At 38.5% G+C, this 20,956-nt stretch overlaps 1 protein-coding gene across 1 annotated transcript in view; it reads left to right on the top strand.

Annotated features, from left to right (window-relative positions):
• The window catches only part of GALNTL6 (polypeptide N-acetylgalactosaminyltransferase like 6), a 1,017,111-nt gene that overhangs the window by 890,138 nt on the left and 106,017 nt on the right, over positions 1-20,956 (top strand). The window contains exon 8 of the mRNA XM_075197705.1: positions 10,956-11,063. Coding sequence (XP_075053806.1) covers positions 10,956-11,063 — 108 coding nt within the window. The remainder of the gene's footprint in view (positions 1-10,955; positions 11,064-20,956) is intronic.

The raw sequence follows: 20,956 nt of genomic DNA, 5'->3' as shown, positions 1-20,956 counted from the left end.
TGGGAAATAGATAAGTAATCTGCAACAATTTAGTATATAAAAGGGCATCTGAGCTAAATTACAGAAGTCACATAGTCATGGAGGGAAATGACAACTTTTGTATGTATCCAAAGAACTGTTGTTTAAAGACCCACTAGTATATCCATGTGAATGGAAATGTTCCAAAGCATGTCTATTCATATCAGTAAATATGTTTTGGTTAGCATGGAACTGTTGACTGAAAATGATTACAAGAATTTACTCACTCAATTTATACTTGAATCACAAAATACGCAATTCAAGCCCATTGGTATTTGTGATTATCAGTGTTACAAAGAAAATATATGTGTCATATATCAAAGAAGAGTCTATATAGTATGTTTTGTAAGGAAGAGGACCTCTCAACTCATAGTTACAACAACATCACAGATAGCTCACAGTTCATGTGAAAAGTTGGGGGGTGGTGGTGGTCGGAATTGTAAAAATTCAAGTAGAATGCTGAAAATCTGCATTAATGCACCCCATTCTCTGCATCTATGCATAAATAAGAATTCTATTGAAGTCCAATGGGGACAGCATTTGTGAAGTTTTTCCAATTTATGTTGTTTATAAGGAAGCATATTAATAAGTACAGGCCCATGTAAATAAAAGCTAAAACGTGTAAAGTGACACTTGAAGTATAGAGATAATACAGTCGAAATGTCACCTTATTGCCATTCAATTGACCACCTTATTGCCAAAAACTATGTGTCTACATATAAGGACAATTAAACTGCAGAAAATAGTAAAAATAAGCAAATGTGTGCAAAAGCAATTGCTGTGTCTTAGTATCTTTTGGTTTCATGCATGATCTTCATTGGTTAAACTAGAGGTTACATTTCTAAAAATCAATGTATATGACTTAACAACCCTAACTAGACTTCAAAAAATATCATGCATGTATCTAATAGTCATCGGTCCAAATACCTTTTAAATTGTCACTGTAATATTTGCCATAACTGCTAGTGAGGGAGAGGAACATTAAACAATGGGAGGAGGGAGAGGTTTGAAGTGGACTGGTAAATGGTGGTATACCATACTACCACCTCCCTCTACTGCATTCACTGTAAAACTTCAGGTACATATTCCATACTGTCACTTCCAAATCTACACCTCGACAACTGGAAATATTCCTGTTATTCACCAAATGTTGAAAACCTGTGGATTTCCAGCAGTGTGGTACTGTGAATCCCAACATGTCCTGTCTGTGACTGGTATGATATGTCACGAGCTGTAGTTGACATAGAGATAAACTTGCCAATCACAATATGTGTTGCTAGCTTTAAAATGCCACAGCAGAGAAGGATACTGAGGATTTAGGCTGTGACTGTAATAATTCTGCACACAGTTGCTAGTGTTTGGTTTATAACCTCATTTACAGAGTGAACTATCTGTTGTGAGATAATACTGACGACTGTTAGCTCTGATAGTAAAAACTCTGCTATCCCACATCCATTCCGCAGGTGGGCCACAGTTCTGCCTTTCAATGTAAGCAGCTCTGGAAGGCGGCACAAGAGATAGTGTATCCCTCCACCACCGGAACTAGGAGTGCGGCAGCTGGAAGATAAAGGGGGGAGGGTCTGGATGGGTAGACTATGGGCAGATGAGGCATCAGGGGCAAACTAATGAGGGGACGTAGTCTAGATGACTGATGGGGGGGCAAACAAAGGGGGCGAGACAGACCAGGCTAAGGGAGAGGAGAGATAATTTAGGGGAGTGGAAGGGTAAATGCAGACCTCCCAACAAAAATAAAATAAACCCCATTTCTGATCCACAAAAACCCGCCCACAAATTACTGTACTTATGTAAAACTCCACCCACTTTCATGTTAAGCCTCACCCCTTTGCAGCCCACGAATCGGGATGTCAGCATAAATAGGGACAGTTGTGAGGGATGGTAAAAGACATAGCTGGATTAAGAGAGTTGGAAGGAGGAAAAAGAGCTGAGGGGAAGAGGGGAATAAAACCAAAGAAACAAATGGAAGAAAGCATTATAGTTAGAAAGGAGAGATATACAAACACAGGGAGAATACAAGGCAGAGCTATGAATTGACAAAGTACAAGTTCTTATCCTCTGATTTTCTGACGTAAAAAAATAAATTAAAAATAAAATAAAAATAGATAACATAAGAATGAAGCAGAGCAGAAAGAGGTAAAGAGGATAAGCAAAGGATAAAGAAGGAGAACAAGACAAGGATTGATCAGCTGAAAGACAACTAGAAATACAAGAGCTGCCAAAGCAACAGATACTCAGCCTGTGGTTAAGAGGGAGACTTCCTGTTTTTGGATTCATATAAAGAATTGTTTTGCCACACCCATTGGAGCCCATTGGATAATTTAAAACAAGCCAGGGGAAATTTAACCCCTGTAAGTGCATTTTTATCCTACAAGCCTGGCGTTTAAATGCATTCATTGTTATTTGTATATCTCATACAATTGAAAAGCTTTCCTCTTTAGAAAATCACCCATCCAGTTTACATTTCTCCTATACTCACCATATGTTTAGTATTTGCCTTTGCTTTCTCACATATATTCATGCATTTTTTATTTGACTTTTACTGATTTATAATAAACAATAAAAGAGTTCCAGAGACAATTAATAGAATACTAATTATAAATTATTAGCTGTTTGTTTTCACTGAATGCATTTAAATGTTAACAGCAGATGTTCTTGACATATTTCCGTTTCTCCAAAGCTGACAGAGAAATCAATCTATGTTTCTGGCAAAAATATGAACATGCGACTTTACTCACCTCAAGGGACAATTAACATGTGTACTGAAATTGATCTAATGGCTTGGGGACGTTAACTAAATATGGAAGCTGTGTGCAGATTTAAAGTGATAAGACATTAAGTCATAAGTATGTCAACAGCACCTACTGTGTGACACTCAACATAAAAAAAGTTTTTCTATCTTATCTTATATAATTTGTACTTTAGTCAACAGGGCGACCATGTTGGGAAAAAATATAAATATACTATTTATACTACTACTACATTAGTTATCTAAAATAGTAAAAAAACAACACTAAGGGGTAAATGTATGAAGCTCTGGGTTCTTCAACACCTGCGAGTTCGGCAACTTCAGCGCTTAAATTTAAGGCGGCGCTGCTTTGTAAAGGGAAGTTTCCCTTTACAAGGCAGCGCCGCTTTAAATTTAAGCGCTGAAGACGCCGAAGTCGCGAGTGTTGAAGAACCCAGAGCTTCATACATTTAGCCCTAAATGTCAAGCTTGCAACAAGTCAGTAAATTTCCTAACCAAGTAGAAAACAAAATCACTCAACCTTTCCATTCACTGAGATTTAGCAATGCTGAACCACAGTATTAAATCAGTGCAAGTGTTTTGCTGTTGTTTATTGTTTATTGTACACTTTATACATATTAACATTTACAGACAATAAAAAAGTAGAAACCAGAAAATACATGGGGCAGTTCCAGTAATATAAGAAAAATCTTTATTTGAAAATTGTATCACAAAACTGTAGCAACATAGAAAACACAGTATCCACTTCATGACTCCACTTTGCTAGAAGGCTATTATTGAGCTTTTTCTCTTTATGCACTTTTATTGATGGGCAGCGCGGTTGCTAAGTGGTTAGCACTTCTGCCTCACAGCGCTAGGGTATTGAGTTCAATTCCCGGCCATGGCCTTATCTGTGTGGAGTTTGTATGTTCTCCCTGTATTTGCGTGGGTTTCCTCCGGGTGCTCTGGTTTTCTCCCACACTCCAAAAACATACTAGTAGGTATATAAGCTTTTCTATTTTCTTCTCTTTAAATAATAAATGAGATGAGCAGGTTTCCAAAATATAATATTTCTATAGTTTATTATTAAAATTATATTATACATAGATACAGCCATACTGGACGAAGCAGACATACACCCAGGGTCTCAAATGCCAATTGACAATCTATATTTTATTAACTCAAACATTTATAGAGTTTATTTCTTTAAAAAACACCTTCCCAGCTTACATCACTGCTGGCAATGTGACATGTTCTTTTGGACGGGACATCTTGACCCTATATGGTGCCAAAGTTTCTTTGGCCATATCCAGATATTGTGCAATAATGGAAATTTACTAAAAACATGTCTCTTGTTATGTAATATGTGTTTTTTTTTCCGTTCTCTTAAACCACAGAAACAAAAATCAAGTTCATTGGTTCATTTTATTGAACTAATTGGTAATAAAGTGTTTTTGTTAATTATTACTTCAACATAGGTTAATTGGTTGCTATCAAAATTGACCCTAGTCTTTCTGTCTGTGTATGTTAGGGAATGTAGACTGTAAGCTACAATGGGGCAGGGAGTGATGTGAATGAGCTCTCTGTACAGCGCTGCGGAATGAGTGGTGTTATATAAATGATGATGATGATTTTCATTTGTACCACTCCATTAATCCATGTTGTAAAGCAACCTATTTCATTGGTGGCTTTGTCTTTGTGGAATTTGTGGAAATCTGAGGCTGGTCCATGTGGAGAGCACCCAGGATGAGCAAGGGTTTGGAAAGAAAGTAAAGTCTCAGTGGAGAGGACATTTGAAATTATATGGGGATTGTCTGTATTATTATCTATGTGAGACTACACTATACGGTTTTATGAGTACTCAGACTTCACTTTCTTTTTTTTCTTGTTTTTCTTTGTGTAAAAAAATAAAAATAATAAATTGGCCCACTCTTTCCCATAAAATAAATTAATATTGCTAACTTATTGTTTGCTTGTTAGTTAGTTGGGCACTAAATACTTTCATACTAACATACATAGAGGCCCAGTGCTTCGTTTTGGTGCAGAATGGCATCATATGTAATATTTAGTTCAGTTATTACATATAAAGCAACACTGCTCTAAATAACAGCAGAGAATATATAGGATTTTGGCACACAGAGGTTGGGGAAAGTGAGGAGCAACACACCACATGGTAATGATTAATCTCATTACCATGCTTTTACGCCTTCACTCCACCCTGGCACCCCATGGCAGACCGCCAAGCAAAGTGGCAAAGAGGAGGCAAATATGAAGGAAAGAGTGGAAATTAATATCCCTAAATTGTTTATAAAAATGGAGATGGTAAAAAACCCCTTCCAACGTTTTCAATGTGGGCAAATTAGGCCATGACTCAGATCCATCCACATAACACTTATTTTTAAATAGAACACACATCTTCCATCAGGCACTGCCACTTTTCACCCCTGCGAATTGACACTCTATAACTTAAATTGGGACCATTGACAGGTGCGTATTCATGCCTTTGACACTCATGATTCTATATGGGTACAGATACTCAATATATACTAACATATACCAGTTCTATCATCTCACCTGGTTTGTATGTGCAGCCATGAATATAGCTCAAAGTGGGCTGTTCTTGTGCTGGTTACCCAAAAAACTGAAGAAAATTCCATGACAAGGACAAATACATTATCTAATTATTTGATTTATTTTAACAAACTCTTAACTGTACTCTGAAGCTGCTCAAAGGACCATTTACCATATAATGAATGGTTTAGAAGTATGTCAGTTTTTTTTGCCTGTACTGTGCATACACACCAAAAAATGTATACATATGTCCCTATATACATTTTTACATATTGTTGACTTGCATCTCCTTATGCCTGGAAAGATGGAACAGGGGTGTGCAGGGGCGTGCAACCATATGGTGAGTACATTAATGGAGACACCCGCCAATCCGGCTTTTAGAGGTAAATCTATTATGGGTTCTGAAGAGCTGGCGTAAGAACACACAATGAGGATGATGATGACTATCAGCAGCCCTATTTAGCCACATCTGATTGACTGATTGTATATTGACCCATCCGACTGCTACTTAAATTGTTAGCATCCCAGCGGCCATCTATTTGCATTACTTAATGGGTGTTTCCATTTGGACTACTGCAGGAAAAAGGATTTCCTTTTTATTCCAATAGGAAAAAAACAGATATTATTTAATTACATTTTTATTTAATTCAATTTTCATTTAATGCAATTGAATTTGTATTTTGTATCTATATCTAATTACATTTTATTTTAAAATGTGCCTTTCTCATTTATTAAAACTCAATATTTTCTCTTGTATATATGAAACTTCATCACATTATTATATTGTGTACAAATAGGGTAATGCAACTTGAACCCCATCTCTATACTTTCTCTGGAAGCATCTTGAGATGTTTTTGATTGGACATATGCAAGTACATTTTATCCACCCCTGGTTCACCTCATACCTCGCCAACTGCTCTTTCTCTGTCTCCACGTCTGGTTCTTCCTCCCTTCCTCCCCTCTCCCTGTAGGAGTCCCTCAGGGCTCTGTTCTCGGCCCCCTACTCTTTTCGCTCTATACTTCCTTCCTTGGTGCTCTCATCTCCTCCTTCTGTCTTCAGTATCACCTTTATGCTGACGACATTCAACTCTACATCTCTTCTCATGATCTCTCTTCCATCCTCCTCTCTCTTGTATCTGACTGCCTCTCTGCCATCTCCTCCTGGATGTCCTCGCGCTTTCTCAATGTTAACATCTCTAAAACTGAACTCATTGTCTTTCCTTCCTCTAGACTCCCCTCCCACCATGACCTCTCTATCATTGTTAACAACACAACCATCTCCTCTGTCACCCAACTTCGCTGCCTGGGTTTCACCCTCGACTCCTCTCTCTTTTGCCCCCAACTTTTAATCCCTTGCCCAAGCCTGTTGCTTCCAACTCTGCAACATCGTCCGCATCTGGCCCTTCCTCTCTCAGGATGCCATCAAAACAATCATCCACGCACTCATCATCTCCCGCGTAGACTACTGCAACCTGCAACCTGCAACCTCCTCCTTACTGGCCTTCCCCACTCCCATCTCGCCCCTCTCCACTCTGTACTCAATGTGGCTGCAAGACTCATCTTCCTTTCACGCCGCTCCTCCTCTGCCTCCCCTCTCTACCTTGCCTTACACTGACTCACCTTCCCCTACAGAATCCTTTTCAAACACCTTACCACCACCTAAAAGCTCTCTCTCAGTCTACTGCCCCCTATATCTCTAACCTCCTCACCATTCACACTCCTGCCCACTCCCTGCGCTCGGCCAATGACCGTTGCCTCTCCTCCACTCTGATTTCCTCTTCCCACTCCAGAATCCAAAACTTCTCCCGTGCCACCCCCCTTCACTGGAATGACCTCCCTTGTTCCATCCGTCTCACTCCCAATCTGTGCTTCTTCAAACAGGCACTTAAAACTCACCTGTTCCTCAAAGCCTACCAACCATCCACTTAACCCCTCATCTTCTCCGCCTGCTCTCCCCTCTATCCTCTCTCCCCTTGGCCACTCTTTTCTCTCCCTCTTGTTTCACTGGCTCCCCTTTGTGCCTGATTTTGTTTACCCTCCCTTAGGATGTAAGCTTGTATGAGCAGGGCCCTCTTTGCTCCTGTCTCCATACCTATTCTTCTGCTCCGTCTTTACTGCATTTGCCTGTCTGGAGTTTCTGAAGTATTGGTACTTTGTGTTTATTGTTCTGTACTGTTTCACCCTGAATAATCTACTGTTTGTACGGTGTACAGCGCCGCGGAAATCTTGTGGCGCCTAACAAATAAACGATGATCATAATAATAATCCATACGTTTGTTCTGTGTATATATTCTGAGCGTATATGCCGCTATATGAACCCTATAATATACAATCAAACTTATTGTGTAACTTTAATGATCCCTCCTGACTGAACTGCAAAAATCTCTTTGCACTGTGCTGTACAACATACATAGTCCCTGACATGAGTGTAACAGGCATTCTCAAAGGCTTACCTCAAGCTAGCAAGAAGGAAAAACTAATAATCAATTTTCTATGACTACAAAGAATAGGAAAGACATTGCTGATTTTGTCTAGTACAGTAATGTATGAAAAAAGAATGTCCTTTAACTAAGAATGTTGAAAATGTACAAATGTCTAGTTCATAATGCTATTCATGTGAACCTTTAATTCTGCATTTAGATTTGTCCACTCCGAGGGACACGTTGTGGCAAATTTCTTATCAGACTCCATTTAATTATCTGACTTGTAATGAAGTGATAATTTCCCTTTAAGGATTCACTAAATAGTTATGGAGCATATGAAAAAATAAGATAAAAAAGATGAGTTCATGAATCTTGACAGAGGCAGTGTGTACGTTAGTTAATTATTATATTTTAATAATATTTGCTCTAATGTGAGAAGACAGTTGTGTAAATACAGATGATGGTGCCCTGTTATCCGCATTAATTAAAAATGTGTTTGCACTTGCTAGCCTCATCCTTTACCATAAACTATCTGTGGTTGTTCTGCTGAGAATTAAATTAGAAATACGGAATTCTGGGAAGTATAATAATGTTGACATTAACAGATACTTTAAAGGAATTTATTTATTGTTGAAAGCCTACTTACAGAAATGGTGAACACATTTGCTCATAGCGTGGTTGCTGTCCAACTTCATTTCATCAAGGGCAGGACAGCTTTTGAATCTATATACTCTGTGGGTATTGTTTAATTAAACTTGTTCACATTACTCCCTATGTGGCTGTTGAGACCTGTAACACTGCAGTGTGATCCATTATGTAGGCCACAGCTGCCTACCGCTGCCGTTTAACCGAACCAGTAATTATTGCAGTAACTTCTGAATATAGTACGTAGCTTGACATTGCTTGGTATTTTTTCCACAAATTGCCCAAGCTGTTTGGGGTTTCGTAAAGTCTACACAAGTTCAGAGCTGTTAAAATGTGCTATGTATTGTGTTAGCTAAGTAATTTAATGTTATATTATAGGTTAATATAACTTACTCCTACTGTTAATAAAGACTACAAAATCATATTGCACCTGCATTTGTTCACTGTAGAGTGTATAGTGTAGTGATTACTAACCTAAATCTTTAGCAACAAATAATAGGGGTGTCCACTTTCTCTTTATTAGCAACCCCTAATTTTACCAGAGTTGTTTTCCTCTGAGTTAGTGGTAGGGACTTTTTTAAATGGAGGGGTAGGATATTTCTTACCAAATTTGCAGAGAAAAATATACATTGTAGGCAGTATATACTTCTGCCAGGCAAGAGGCAAGGAAAGTCAAGCTTTTTAAAGAATAACTAAGCCCAAAACTGAATTTCATTTTGGATGGAGTTCACTAAGATAAGTAGAAATACAACTTCTACTTTCCTCTGGTGCACCGTTTCCCCAATACAGAAGATCCACCTGAAGGCTCATACTGTCCAACACCACTCTCCTGTCCTTCTAAGGCAGGTCTAACAGTGTTGTTGTCAATGCTCCTCCCCCATTTGATTGCCTGTTTGAATCAGATAAGTAATAGGAGTAGAAAGATAATACTGAACTTCTGGTACCTTTGGTGTGAACCCCTGGATCGAAGTTAATGACACACTGAAGAAATCTGAATTGTGTCTTATCTTATTGTGATCCACTCAAAAACTATACTTTTAGTTTTGGGTGGAATTCTTTAAGAAGGGGCTAGCAGAATTATGAAGCTTTAACACATGTCACATGGTGCCGAGGACTGATATGCAGAAGGAGCCCAGAAAATTATGCAAACAGAATGCTGTTATTTAGAGAAAAGAAGATACGTATATTTCTTGACCAGCAATGCTAAATCTTGTTTTATCATATGGGTGCAATACGAAACATATGAGTGTGCTTATTCCACATACAGCGAGTGAACCCGTAAAATCAGAGCAGAACCAATTGGTTTCTTACTTCTCAAAACAGCATATTTCTGCACAACGTAACTTTTTTTTCCAAAATCACTGTTTTACCATTGACTTTGTCCATGTGCTATTGGCTCCGCTTGCTTATCATGTAAATCCACTCATTCTTTTGCCAACTAGATTTTCTCCTTCAAGAACTATCTAGCACTATATGATTATAAGACAGTGACCAACCACAAATAGCCCTGTTTAGCCAAGGGCTAACTATAATCTCATCAGATGAGCAGACCAGTTTAAAACTGTTACCCTCAATATATAAGTTTTGCTGTGTACCCCTCACCCCAACAGCATCTTTACAGAGTTCCATGGCTTCAATCATGGTTATCCCAAAAATATAACAGAAATAAATTCTTCCTGCCAGTCTTTTAAAATAATTGATTTTTATGCTGATGAGTCTATCCACTCCCTCAACCCCAGCATAAGTACAGTGATATATAAAATTTGATCTACAAACTGTTTAGGTTGAGTTAAGGGGGCATTCTGCCACCCCTACAAATTTGCATTCTGACACACATAAATCCTAGCATGCCTATACAAAAATGTTATCTATAATTTTGTTTGCACAAAAAAAATCAATGTCAGGACGTTCCTTTGTTCCAGATTCAATATTTTGTTTCTTTGGTATTTAATAAATAGTTCTAAACATTGCATAAGGCATATTCACCCTGAATAATAACATTTCACGTAAACAGTACCCCAAGAAAAAAAATCAATATTACTTTTAAAATATGTAACAAATCTACACCGCTGTCTTTCAGTAAAGCTTCTGTTACTTCTGAGAGGAAGCTTCTCGAGCTGGTTATTTGCCAGGGGCACTGTTATTGGATAGCCGGAATTTATACACAGAGCTGTAGCTTGTGGGGGGAATTGGGAAGCTTAAAAGCCACTCTGAGAATAAGATCTTTAATAACGCTAGTGATATCAACATGCACAGACTGAGCTGCTTACAAGTGACAGCAGTCCCACTGGACGCCGAGTTTTTATGTACATGTGAGACGCCTAGAAAATGATACATCTTTGTCGCTTATCTCTTTGTGAATATTATGTATGACATTGAAGTTTGATGGTTTGATAACTTTGGCTTCTAGTAATATTTTTCTAACGCATTTTTATGTGCATTGTGAAGATATTGGTGTTTGTATATTAATATAATATTCACAAACGCAGAAAGAAAACTGAAAAAGGAATCCTGAGGAATTTGTTTGTTTGATACATTTTCTTTCTTCCTTTCAGGTATGGATGTGTGGAGGGGAAATGTTTGACGTCCCTTGTTCCAGAGTGGGCCACATATACAGGAAGTATGTGCCTTACAAGGTTCCAACAGGAACAAGTCTTGCGAGAGTAAGTAGAGGAGCTGGTCCATGAACACAATTACCAGGGACATTATTCATACAATATAATATATATAATATATGTACTTTATAACTAAACCATACTAAATAGAGAACAAATTATCCATATGATTTTATACCCATACTTTGGGGCATATTCAATTGACGGCGGGATCACCGAAAATCCCGTGCTCAAAAAATATTACCGTTATTACGGTAATCCTGCGCTTAAATACCGTTAATATGGTAATCCTACGCGTAAATACCGTTAATACGGTAATTAACTTGCTGAATTTCAGCTCGCAGCTCAGGGAGCTGCGAGCTGAAATCCAGCGAGATATTACCGTATTAACGGTAATATTTTTTGAGCGGAGGATTTTCGGCGATCCAGCCATCAATTGAATATGCCCCTTTATATACAAAGTGCCTTTATGTATCATGCATTTTAGGTATCAGTCGCATCTATTTCATTCTGTACATGATGTCTGAGAGGTTTTTAAGAACGCCAATACCTGATTTGTTGCATATAAGAATTTATTGAAATTGTCATAACTTGGAATGAGGACAAACGCAGTATATGTTTAATAACATATACTGCGCTAGTATGCAATTAGTGCCCTAAACTGAGAATCTAGAACACAGTGAAACTCCGGGGCATATTCAATTGACGGCGGGATCGCCGAAAAACCCGCGCTCTAAAAATATTACCGGTAATACGGTAATATCTCGCTGGATTTCAGCTCGCAGCTCCCTGAGCAGCTCACTTATTAACATTTCATAGTCGTGCAAGTAGACATTCAAGCAACATGCAGATGGAAATCTTTCTTCTATCTAAAATGTGATTAATATTTTTGGGTATGTGACACTTCATCACATGATTTGTGCACAGATAGGATAATACCACTTTAGCATTTACTGCCATGACTGTAAAGTCCCATTTCTTCTCTCTAAGATATCCTATCTACCTTATCTTGGGGTCTAAGTATGCATACATCTGGTGCAAATGTTACTGTTGTAGATCTGGATGCATCTTGTGGTGCGTGGATTGATCATTGTTTATTCTTGTGTGCATTTCTTCCTACTTACACAAGGCACAAATGTCTGTAAATGGGCTCAGTTGGACATTATTAAATTTAACAGAACTTAGTGCCAGATATGTTAGTAAAACCAAAAAGAAGAAAAAGCCAATATGGTTCCGAAGAGCTGAGCATGCACAGCATAGTGGGAGAAAAGGACAGAGGCGATATGATAGAAACATTCAAATATATTAAAAGTAATAGTATTCTAGAATGAATGAACAGAATTACCTGTTACACAGTGTTCTCTTTCTGTTCTCCCCAGGGCTCTTTTATTAAAGGAGACATTTAACTGCCAGTACAGGGAGCCCATATTTACCCTCTAGTAATTGAGCCTGAATAGATGAGCTCCTTAATGGGTTTCTATCTTAGCCCCCTAGGGTCTGATTTATTAACAAAATGCAAAACAAAAGGTAATGTGCGTTCATCATACATACACACATCCGTATTCAAGATACGTCTGTTTATGAATACAGGTCTAGGTGCGCTCTGTTCTAACAGACAATACACTGCAGGATACGCCCAATGCCTATGTAAAATATAAAGTCCCTAAACAACACATAGAAAAAAAAACTATTCAGTTAATGTCACCTGTTAATAATATAGTCATTAATGCTAAACATTCAAAAATAAAAAAGTGTTTTATTCCGCTTTCCCCCCTAATAAAATACATTAATTAGGATGTTATGAATATCTACTGTACATAAAATGCATTTTATAGTTTCTCCTGATTGCAAACACATCTTCTAGCATGCATACATCACCGTCATCACTAGTAATCAGCACTTACACCAGACCTGTAGCTGATTCAAGTAATAGGACTGAAAATCACGTACCTTCGAGATGCCTAAACCATGAATCTGACGCTACTGCATGTGCTCAAGCTTGGCACACTCTTACTGTACATTGACTATGTGCATACGCCCATTCAACTCCCCATTCCGACCCTGAAACCGTAGGCTGGAGAAAGGGTCCATTGCGCCCGAAGGTGAATTGGTTATTGCTGCTTTCTCTGGTATATGCTCCAATTCTGGGCATGCACAGTGCGATTTTACGGAAAAAAAGTCACGTAGCGGCACTTACACTCTGTAATTAAGCCCCACTTGTTTAAAAGGGAAGAGTCCGCCCCGTGTCCTCATACTCAATAAGTTGTTTTTTAAATGTAAAAATTGCTCCCAGTATATTTTATACCAGTGCAATTGCAAATATTTTTTTTATTTGCTTTGCTCTTGAAAAAAACACAATGCACTCTACTTATAACAAGTAGTTCTAGGTTCTCCCTAATGGTTTGGGAAGGCTGATGTGACCCCACTACAGAGATTTATGTCCTGGGTGCACTGGTGTTTTAAAATGTTCCTCCTGTTGGTTTTTCAATAGCAATAACCTTAAGTCATTGGTATTTATTTCAGTCTGTTTAAAACAAATTAAATCAGCCCAGATAATAATAATTGCAATTTACAAGATAAGCAAGAAAGAAGAACGGTAGATTAGCATGCATCATGTGAAGCAGGCTATGTTATATGGTATGTTAAACAAAAAATATCATGATGGCAATTTTCTCTCATACTTCAATTCACAACACATAAACCAATTATACCAGGATATGTGGGGTGGATATATTTCAGTTTAAATATATTTATGTCTCAACAGTAAAACCATTTTAGCATAATCACCCTCCCTCCTGTAGTTTAGTATTACCCATCATTACAGAACATCCTCATTTCTCATTGCAGGCAGAGCCTTGCACTTCTGTTTAACAACATTCTAATTTATTTATTTGTTTACCAGCGAGATGGGATGTTTTACAGGTCAATACTTTTCCACAGGCTCCTGAGAGCTTTTTCAGCTCTCTGAGTGCAAATGTAGAACTGATAACCCAACCAGGGATTGCTGTGTCAGGTGAAATACATTGATTACTCAGCACTGCAATCTGACTCGTGTTTACTCTGACACAAACTGAATTTCCACTCCAAAAACAATTTATTTATAGGACTGGAAAAAAGCCAGGTTTCAATCACTTGCACCTCACCTGTGAAGCCCCATAAATATGGCAATGCTATTTCATTCTCCCATGCTGTTAGGATTTTACGATGAATACTGTTAAATGACGATTATCATTAAAATGTGTTAGTTTTGTTTATATTTTGGTTTTATAAATCATTATAATGATCTTTCTTCTTCTCCTATTCATTTTGTAACTCTTTAAAGTCTCTAGATGTAATTACATTACAGAGATTCATTAAAAAGTTTTAGTATTACATATCATGCACTATTAGAGCAATATTATAATTGAATTATTTGGGAAGGATTTTGAATCTCCCTTCAGCTACGAAGACTCTGGAGATGTAAGCTTGGCATTTCCATATTTCACCTTTATTCAGTGTGTATATATGCCAAATGAATGCTGTGTGCAGATAATCAGTTGACCACAAAAAAATCCCAGCCAATGTATCATATCCCTAGACTGTTAGTAAAAGGCCGTCTTTCAGATTACAGGGTCTGCACAGGTGAGACATTTAAAAATGTTAATTAGGTAAAAATAGGTTAAGAGAACAGCTGCATCTATAATAGTGCATGACTCCCCCATTCCCTCATAGCCTGAATATGGTAAGACATAGGGGTAAATCTACTTAAACTACTAAAAAAGGAGAAGTGGAGGTGTTTCCCATCTCAATTAATCAGATCCTAGCTATAATTTATCTAGAACATTCTAGAACAGTGTTGGCTAACCTGTGACACTCCAGGTGTTGTGAAACTACAAGTCCCAGCATGCTTTGCCAATATATAGCAACTTATTGCTGGAAGGGTGTGCTGGGACTTGTAGTTTCACAACACCTGGAGTGTCACAGGTTAGTCAACACTGTTCTAGAAAATGCTAGCTAGAATCTTATTGGTTGCTATGGGCAACAACTCCACTTTTGTTTTTTAGAAGTTTTAGTAAATCTGCCCTATTGACTCAACATAAACCAGGGATGCTGGATTATGTTGACTCCTATGTGTTTCATAAACACCTTAACGATTGATGTTTTTACCTCAAACCACCACACACCATACATACACAATATTAAGAACATGGTAATAAATAATGACAGACAACCATTTACTTTTGGAAAAAAATGGAGGACACAGTTTTCTTAATTAAATGCTGCAAAAAAATTTGGTGGCAAGAAAAACAGAGCATCTTTCAGCTAATACCAACACTACCAATAAATAAAGAAGGGGCCATCCGAACCTTCCGGTGCAAGCCCGGATCTCCCTGAAAAAACAAAATCAGTACATACAGCCGCTTTAATTGAGGGGGCAGTGCTCTGTTGTCCAACTCCTCTTAAAACCTACTACACCACTAGACCTCCAAAATCTTAACCAGAACCCTAAAAATTTGCTGTATGAACAAAACTATGTAATCTGCTGAAAGATGAATCTCGTCAGTTCTATAAAGATGGACAGTCCCACTATGCAACAAAGTGTATTGAACAACATAGTCCCTTTCTATATCAAAACTATACCAACACGCTGATTAATGTTCTTACGCACTGACTCCATCACCCTTCCAATGTCTCCTGGGAATTATGTCAGAATAAAAAACATGAAGACCAGACCAGTGGCACCTAAAACCCAGGAGTTCCTCCTTTATACTTACCTAGGTCATTACCATCTAAATGGACAAAGCATCAGGCAGCCTCAGCCCAGAGACCAAACAAGTTAAGTAGGCCTCTATTTCATGCCAAAGCATACCCATAACACCGAACATTTGCATACCCTTAGGAACCACAGAAGGAGTGTGTTAAATGGTGACTGGAGGCTCAGCAAATGAAAAAGTTCCCCACCACCCATACCTGGAGCACATCCCCAGGACAGTCTGTAAGGATCGGAGAGACAGCTTGAATAGAACCATAATTGCATACTCAGAAGAAAACTAAACCTGTCAGGAAATCAAGATTAGCAAATACATAAAATATAGGAAACAATAGCTGAGCTAAACCAGATGAGAAAGCAGGAGAGGAAGGGGAAAGGGGCAGAAAGAGGGGAGAGCAGAGTGAAAACAGGTCATCCATATGAAGGTGAAATAATAAAAACCCCATGAAAGCTCACAAGCCAATTAGGCCCTCTGTTTATGGGGAAATATCAAGCAAATCCCTTGATGCACCCTCTCAATGTGGCAAGCAAATAAACCTGAATTAACTACAAGCAGGGAGCAGAGGAGTGTCAAAATCATTTACGAGGCCACTTATATTTTTTTAAAGGAATTGGAGCACAACCCCCTAATTATTTTATAGCATCCACAGAGTATCCCACCTCTGGAGCAACTGTGGTGACCTCAATGTGAAAAGAGTGGGACACACATGACCACCTGTGGGATGAACTTTCAAATAAGACAGCGCAACAGGAAAAATAGCAGAATTAGCATGTGCACAACTGGTCCATTCTACCCTCACCCAACTTGTCAGTCTTGGACCTGTGAACCCCACAACTAAGAGTAGATCCTTGCAAAACCACATTCTTGTAAATTAGCCCAGATATAATTTTACTCCTAGAGGAAGCCACGAGCACATCCACATGAAAAGCACAAAGAAGGTCATAGCAAAGGCCACTCTGAATAATGCTGTTTCAAAGGCCGCAGTTGAAGAATACCCTCCAAACACGCCATCATTTCAGCAAGCATAGACTCATTAATAGGCTTCATCCTATTCTCCGCTACCAGTGTTTCCCTAGCTCATACCTTCAATGCTTTCCTAACCAGAAATCACTTAGTAACATTACACTTACCCTGAAAGTTGGCATAAAAGGAGATACTTGCCAAGGCCGTGGACATGGCTGCCTTAGACTTACCTTGCTGAAAACAGTTCAACATAAAGGCAGACATACAGTGCTGCACCCCTCTGAACCTTTCCTATTGAAACCTGAACAGGGAGTAAGCTATTAAGTTAAAAAGCTAAGAATTTTCAACCCCTGGAACAAATATCAAAATGCAAACATTGAAACATGGGCTGATGCAGCAGCTGGATAGCTGGAGATGACGAGGCCCATTGATTGTTGATTGCCTGGACCATGCAATGTTTTCTCACCAGAATATTATTGATCTGTCCCAAAACCTCTCTGCCCAGAGGCAGATAGGTATGACTATGGGGAAAAACTTCTACAATATCAAGCTGTGGGTAGGAGCAGAGGGTACCTACTCAAAGCGCCACACTTCCACGCACCAGTCACCTTCCAGTTAAGCCCCAAACTCAGCTGACCCTGCCAAGTCCATGAAAAGCTGCAAGGCACCATTGAGCTCTGGAGGAACCGGCCTCATACAAACCCTGTTAAAGTCCCTGAGGAAAACCATCCACATATCCAAATCCTCCCTATTGTCCTTAGATAGCCATACAAAGCGATGGGGCCATGTAACCCACACCATAGCTAGCTCAAGTTTCCTGCAGAAAATTTGCTGACCAGGATGACCCTACAAGTGAAACTGAAAGAGCCCAACAGGAACTGAACTTGCTTGAGGGGGGTGGGGCTTACATATGGCGGACATTTCCGCAACCACATCAACATCAAAACAGCTTCCTTACCTATTAAGAAATACTGCACCATAATTTTTTTAATTTTTTTATTTTTTCATATGTGGTACGTTGAATTACACTAATAGGATTTTTACTACGAGTAAGACAAAGAACCTTTGTGAAGAACACTGCACCACAAAAACACTGAGAAAATATATGAACCTTCTGTGGATAGGGTCTTTGGATGAGAAGGGCTGCTGAACAGCCATTAATTGCACATATATATTTCAGTTCTTTTGTTTTGATCAGTTAATTAATTGGCTGCTATAGTTTATCCATGACAAGGTACGCATTCTAACATAAATGTTTTGCTACCACTGTTGCACTGAGTTGTTATATGACTGAATGTAGTCTGTCTTTTACTCCGCACATGTCATGCATGCACCTTCAGTCCCATGCAGGAATGGATGCCATGATTGTTATTGCCCATAGCGTATTTGGCTGTTGGTCTATTATCAACACATACACGCATAATGCTAAAGCATATGGATACCACAGCATTCTTACTCTTTGTCATACACTCACACTTGTGCATCTGGTGGACACTACTAAACTGCCTTCAAAGTCTCTTAAGACTCTGCATTGCAGGTACTCATGATTCATTAGTACATCAATCTGCTTTAAAGAGCATTGTTTCAGTTTACTATCAAGCTGTCATTGATTGATAAGTCAATAATAAGGAAAGACCATGTGTCTCAGCTTATATAGCCATATCATCAGACATTTTTCCTACAGTTTTATGTGAAGTGTTAAAAAGATACAGGAGAAAACCCAACCTGTTCTTTGAGCTGATGTGGCAGCTGAAGTTGCAGCAATCATCCCCATTATTGCATCTTTGTATCTTGCTGTCAGAGCTTTTGTACTTTAAATAATAAAATAACTGAACATTTATACAGCGGAAAACTGGTGGAGTACATAAGGGGAGTCTGTTTGATAAAAGAAAGCTATATTGTGGGTGACATTCACAGACTGTGAGGATACGAATGCTGCATTCACATTGTACAGAGATCAGAGTAAGTAGAGCAGGGGATAATTAAATTCCCCAGCACGACAGAATGAAATAATGTTTTCTGAGTTATCTAATTGCTGACTGGACATGTTGTGTTTCCAAACAAGACAAATAGAAGGACAAAGAACATTCTTGACAAGCTTTGATTGAATGTGAATCCTAGAAAGAACAGGGGAAATAGGATTAGCAGTTTTAGTCCACAATATTTAATCATGAACACATAAAAGAGGGACCATTGTAGAGGCATAATTCAGACATATAGCAGGGGAATTATATAGATTAAGAGAGAAAGCAATAAGTGTATAAAATCAGTCTGCTCCTCAATCTGTAAGGGAAGCAGCACAAACCAAGCGTCATTCTACAGAGATAACGGATGTAACGCAAGTGTCTATTTACAGAGCCTTTGTCAGAGGATGGGTTATAATGCAGAACATCCTAACATCAAGATCCGTGCCACCATATCTTTAGCTGCTAAGTATTCTGTAGTCTTATGCAGATGTAACTCTGCACCACTTCCCAAGGAGAAAACTGGACTGTTCTATCCAAGCTCTGACTTTCCCCCCATTTAGGTTGCTTATATATAATATCAATAATTATTAAAAAAGCAAAAACAAAAACTGAAAGTAAAGACTGTAGCAAAAATGCAAAATATATTATAATGTTGGGCAATAAATGGTGAAATTATAAACTGTATATATCACTTTAATCATTTCTGGCTCTGCAGTGCAAAGGATTTTTGTGACATTGTATGTATATTATTGTGCAATTTCAAGCAAATGGCCAATGTTCTTCTACAATGAACGTGTGCCGTTATTGAAATATGGGCTACACAAAACCGTGCAGGTGTAGATATAACCAATGAAATAGGGAAAATTACTGCAGTCAAATACAACAACTACCAGCCCACTCTTACTACTATTCAATGCAGAGACAATTCTAGTGACCTCTATACAATAGAGAGATAGCAAACTAGTTACCGATGTACAATAATGTTATCTATCTATCTATCTATCGATATGAACTATACAGAGACCATTTTAGTAACTGATAGACAATACAAATAGCATTCTAGGGGCCACTAGCGACTAATATTCAATAGAAACAGCATTCTATTCAATGTCACCCCTGTTCTGGAATCGTGTAAAATGAAGGTCCCCAAATCCGTAGTGGGCTTGCAGTCATTGCCCCTATATCTCTGGTGGTTTTTACAATGCAGAACCGAGAGAATAGTATCCTTTCCATGAAATATGTTGCAAAGTGTATGAATTGGTTTTAACTTGCCCCTTTGTGAAAAAGTACATTATTGTTATTTTTCTGTCAAGCTTTTGGAGAATTTGCACAATTTCAAATCCTGCTTCTTTAGAAAACTGCAAGCGCATTCGACAAGTACATATAACATAAGTATATTCTATGATGACAGTTCTGCCTCATTTCCAGAGTTCTGGAGAACAGGCAGATATATGCTATTCTTACTCAAAATCTGACAGGTTTGAATCAATATTAATTTATTCTTATATGATGTATTGTTTTCAAGGACTTTTTGATGACATGCCAACCTCAAACCTTTGAACAATTTAATAGCTTTTTCTTTGTGTAGGGAAAATACACACTACAGCCAACTAGTCCATATCCTCAAAATTGGAGTAAACAGAAAATTGTTTATAATGCTCCAATTCAATAAATACAAATATTTCCCATTTCATTGCTTCCATTTGTTTGACCTTGTACCCTCTAACCAAAGGGCCAAAAATGTCGACGCAGAAGAGCCAGCATTATGGACTGCTCTATTCAAACCAAGAAAATCACAGTATTGTTAGGGTTAAACAGATCAGCCTCTGAGGAAGTGCTGCTTGCTACCTAAAACTAGTAAGGCTACCGGTGGACCCACTGACCCACACAAAACTTTATGGTTATTTATGCTAGTAATAAAAATGTTCTTGGCTTGAAGTGAGCCTTCCAGTTATATACTTGCATACAAATTCCAGGCCTACTTTGTTAGACATAAAGTTAGGTGTGCATCACACACCGGGCCCGCCAATTCTGCAGTTGGGTCCCAGCTTACCTGGCCAGACTCGCTCCTTCCACTAGTCTCCAACGTGCAGTGCTGTGGGTCCTGGTCGGCGTTATCTTTGCAGCTCCCAGACCACAGGTCGTGGTTCTCTTAGGAGGTAATGAACGAGACTGTGATGAGAACCAATACTATAATTATAGATATCATGAATAAGTAAGATCAGAATGACTGAGACCCTAGGAGGTTATTTCCATTAGG

The sequence above is a fragment of the Mixophyes fleayi genome, chromosome 1 (genome assembly GCF_038048845.1).
Source record: "Mixophyes fleayi isolate aMixFle1 chromosome 1, aMixFle1.hap1, whole genome shotgun sequence".
Lineage (NCBI taxonomy): Eukaryota > Metazoa > Chordata > Amphibia > Anura > Limnodynastidae > Mixophyes > Mixophyes fleayi.
Note: the sequence above shows the minus strand (reverse complement) of the source record. Positions and strands in the feature narration are given on the sequence as shown.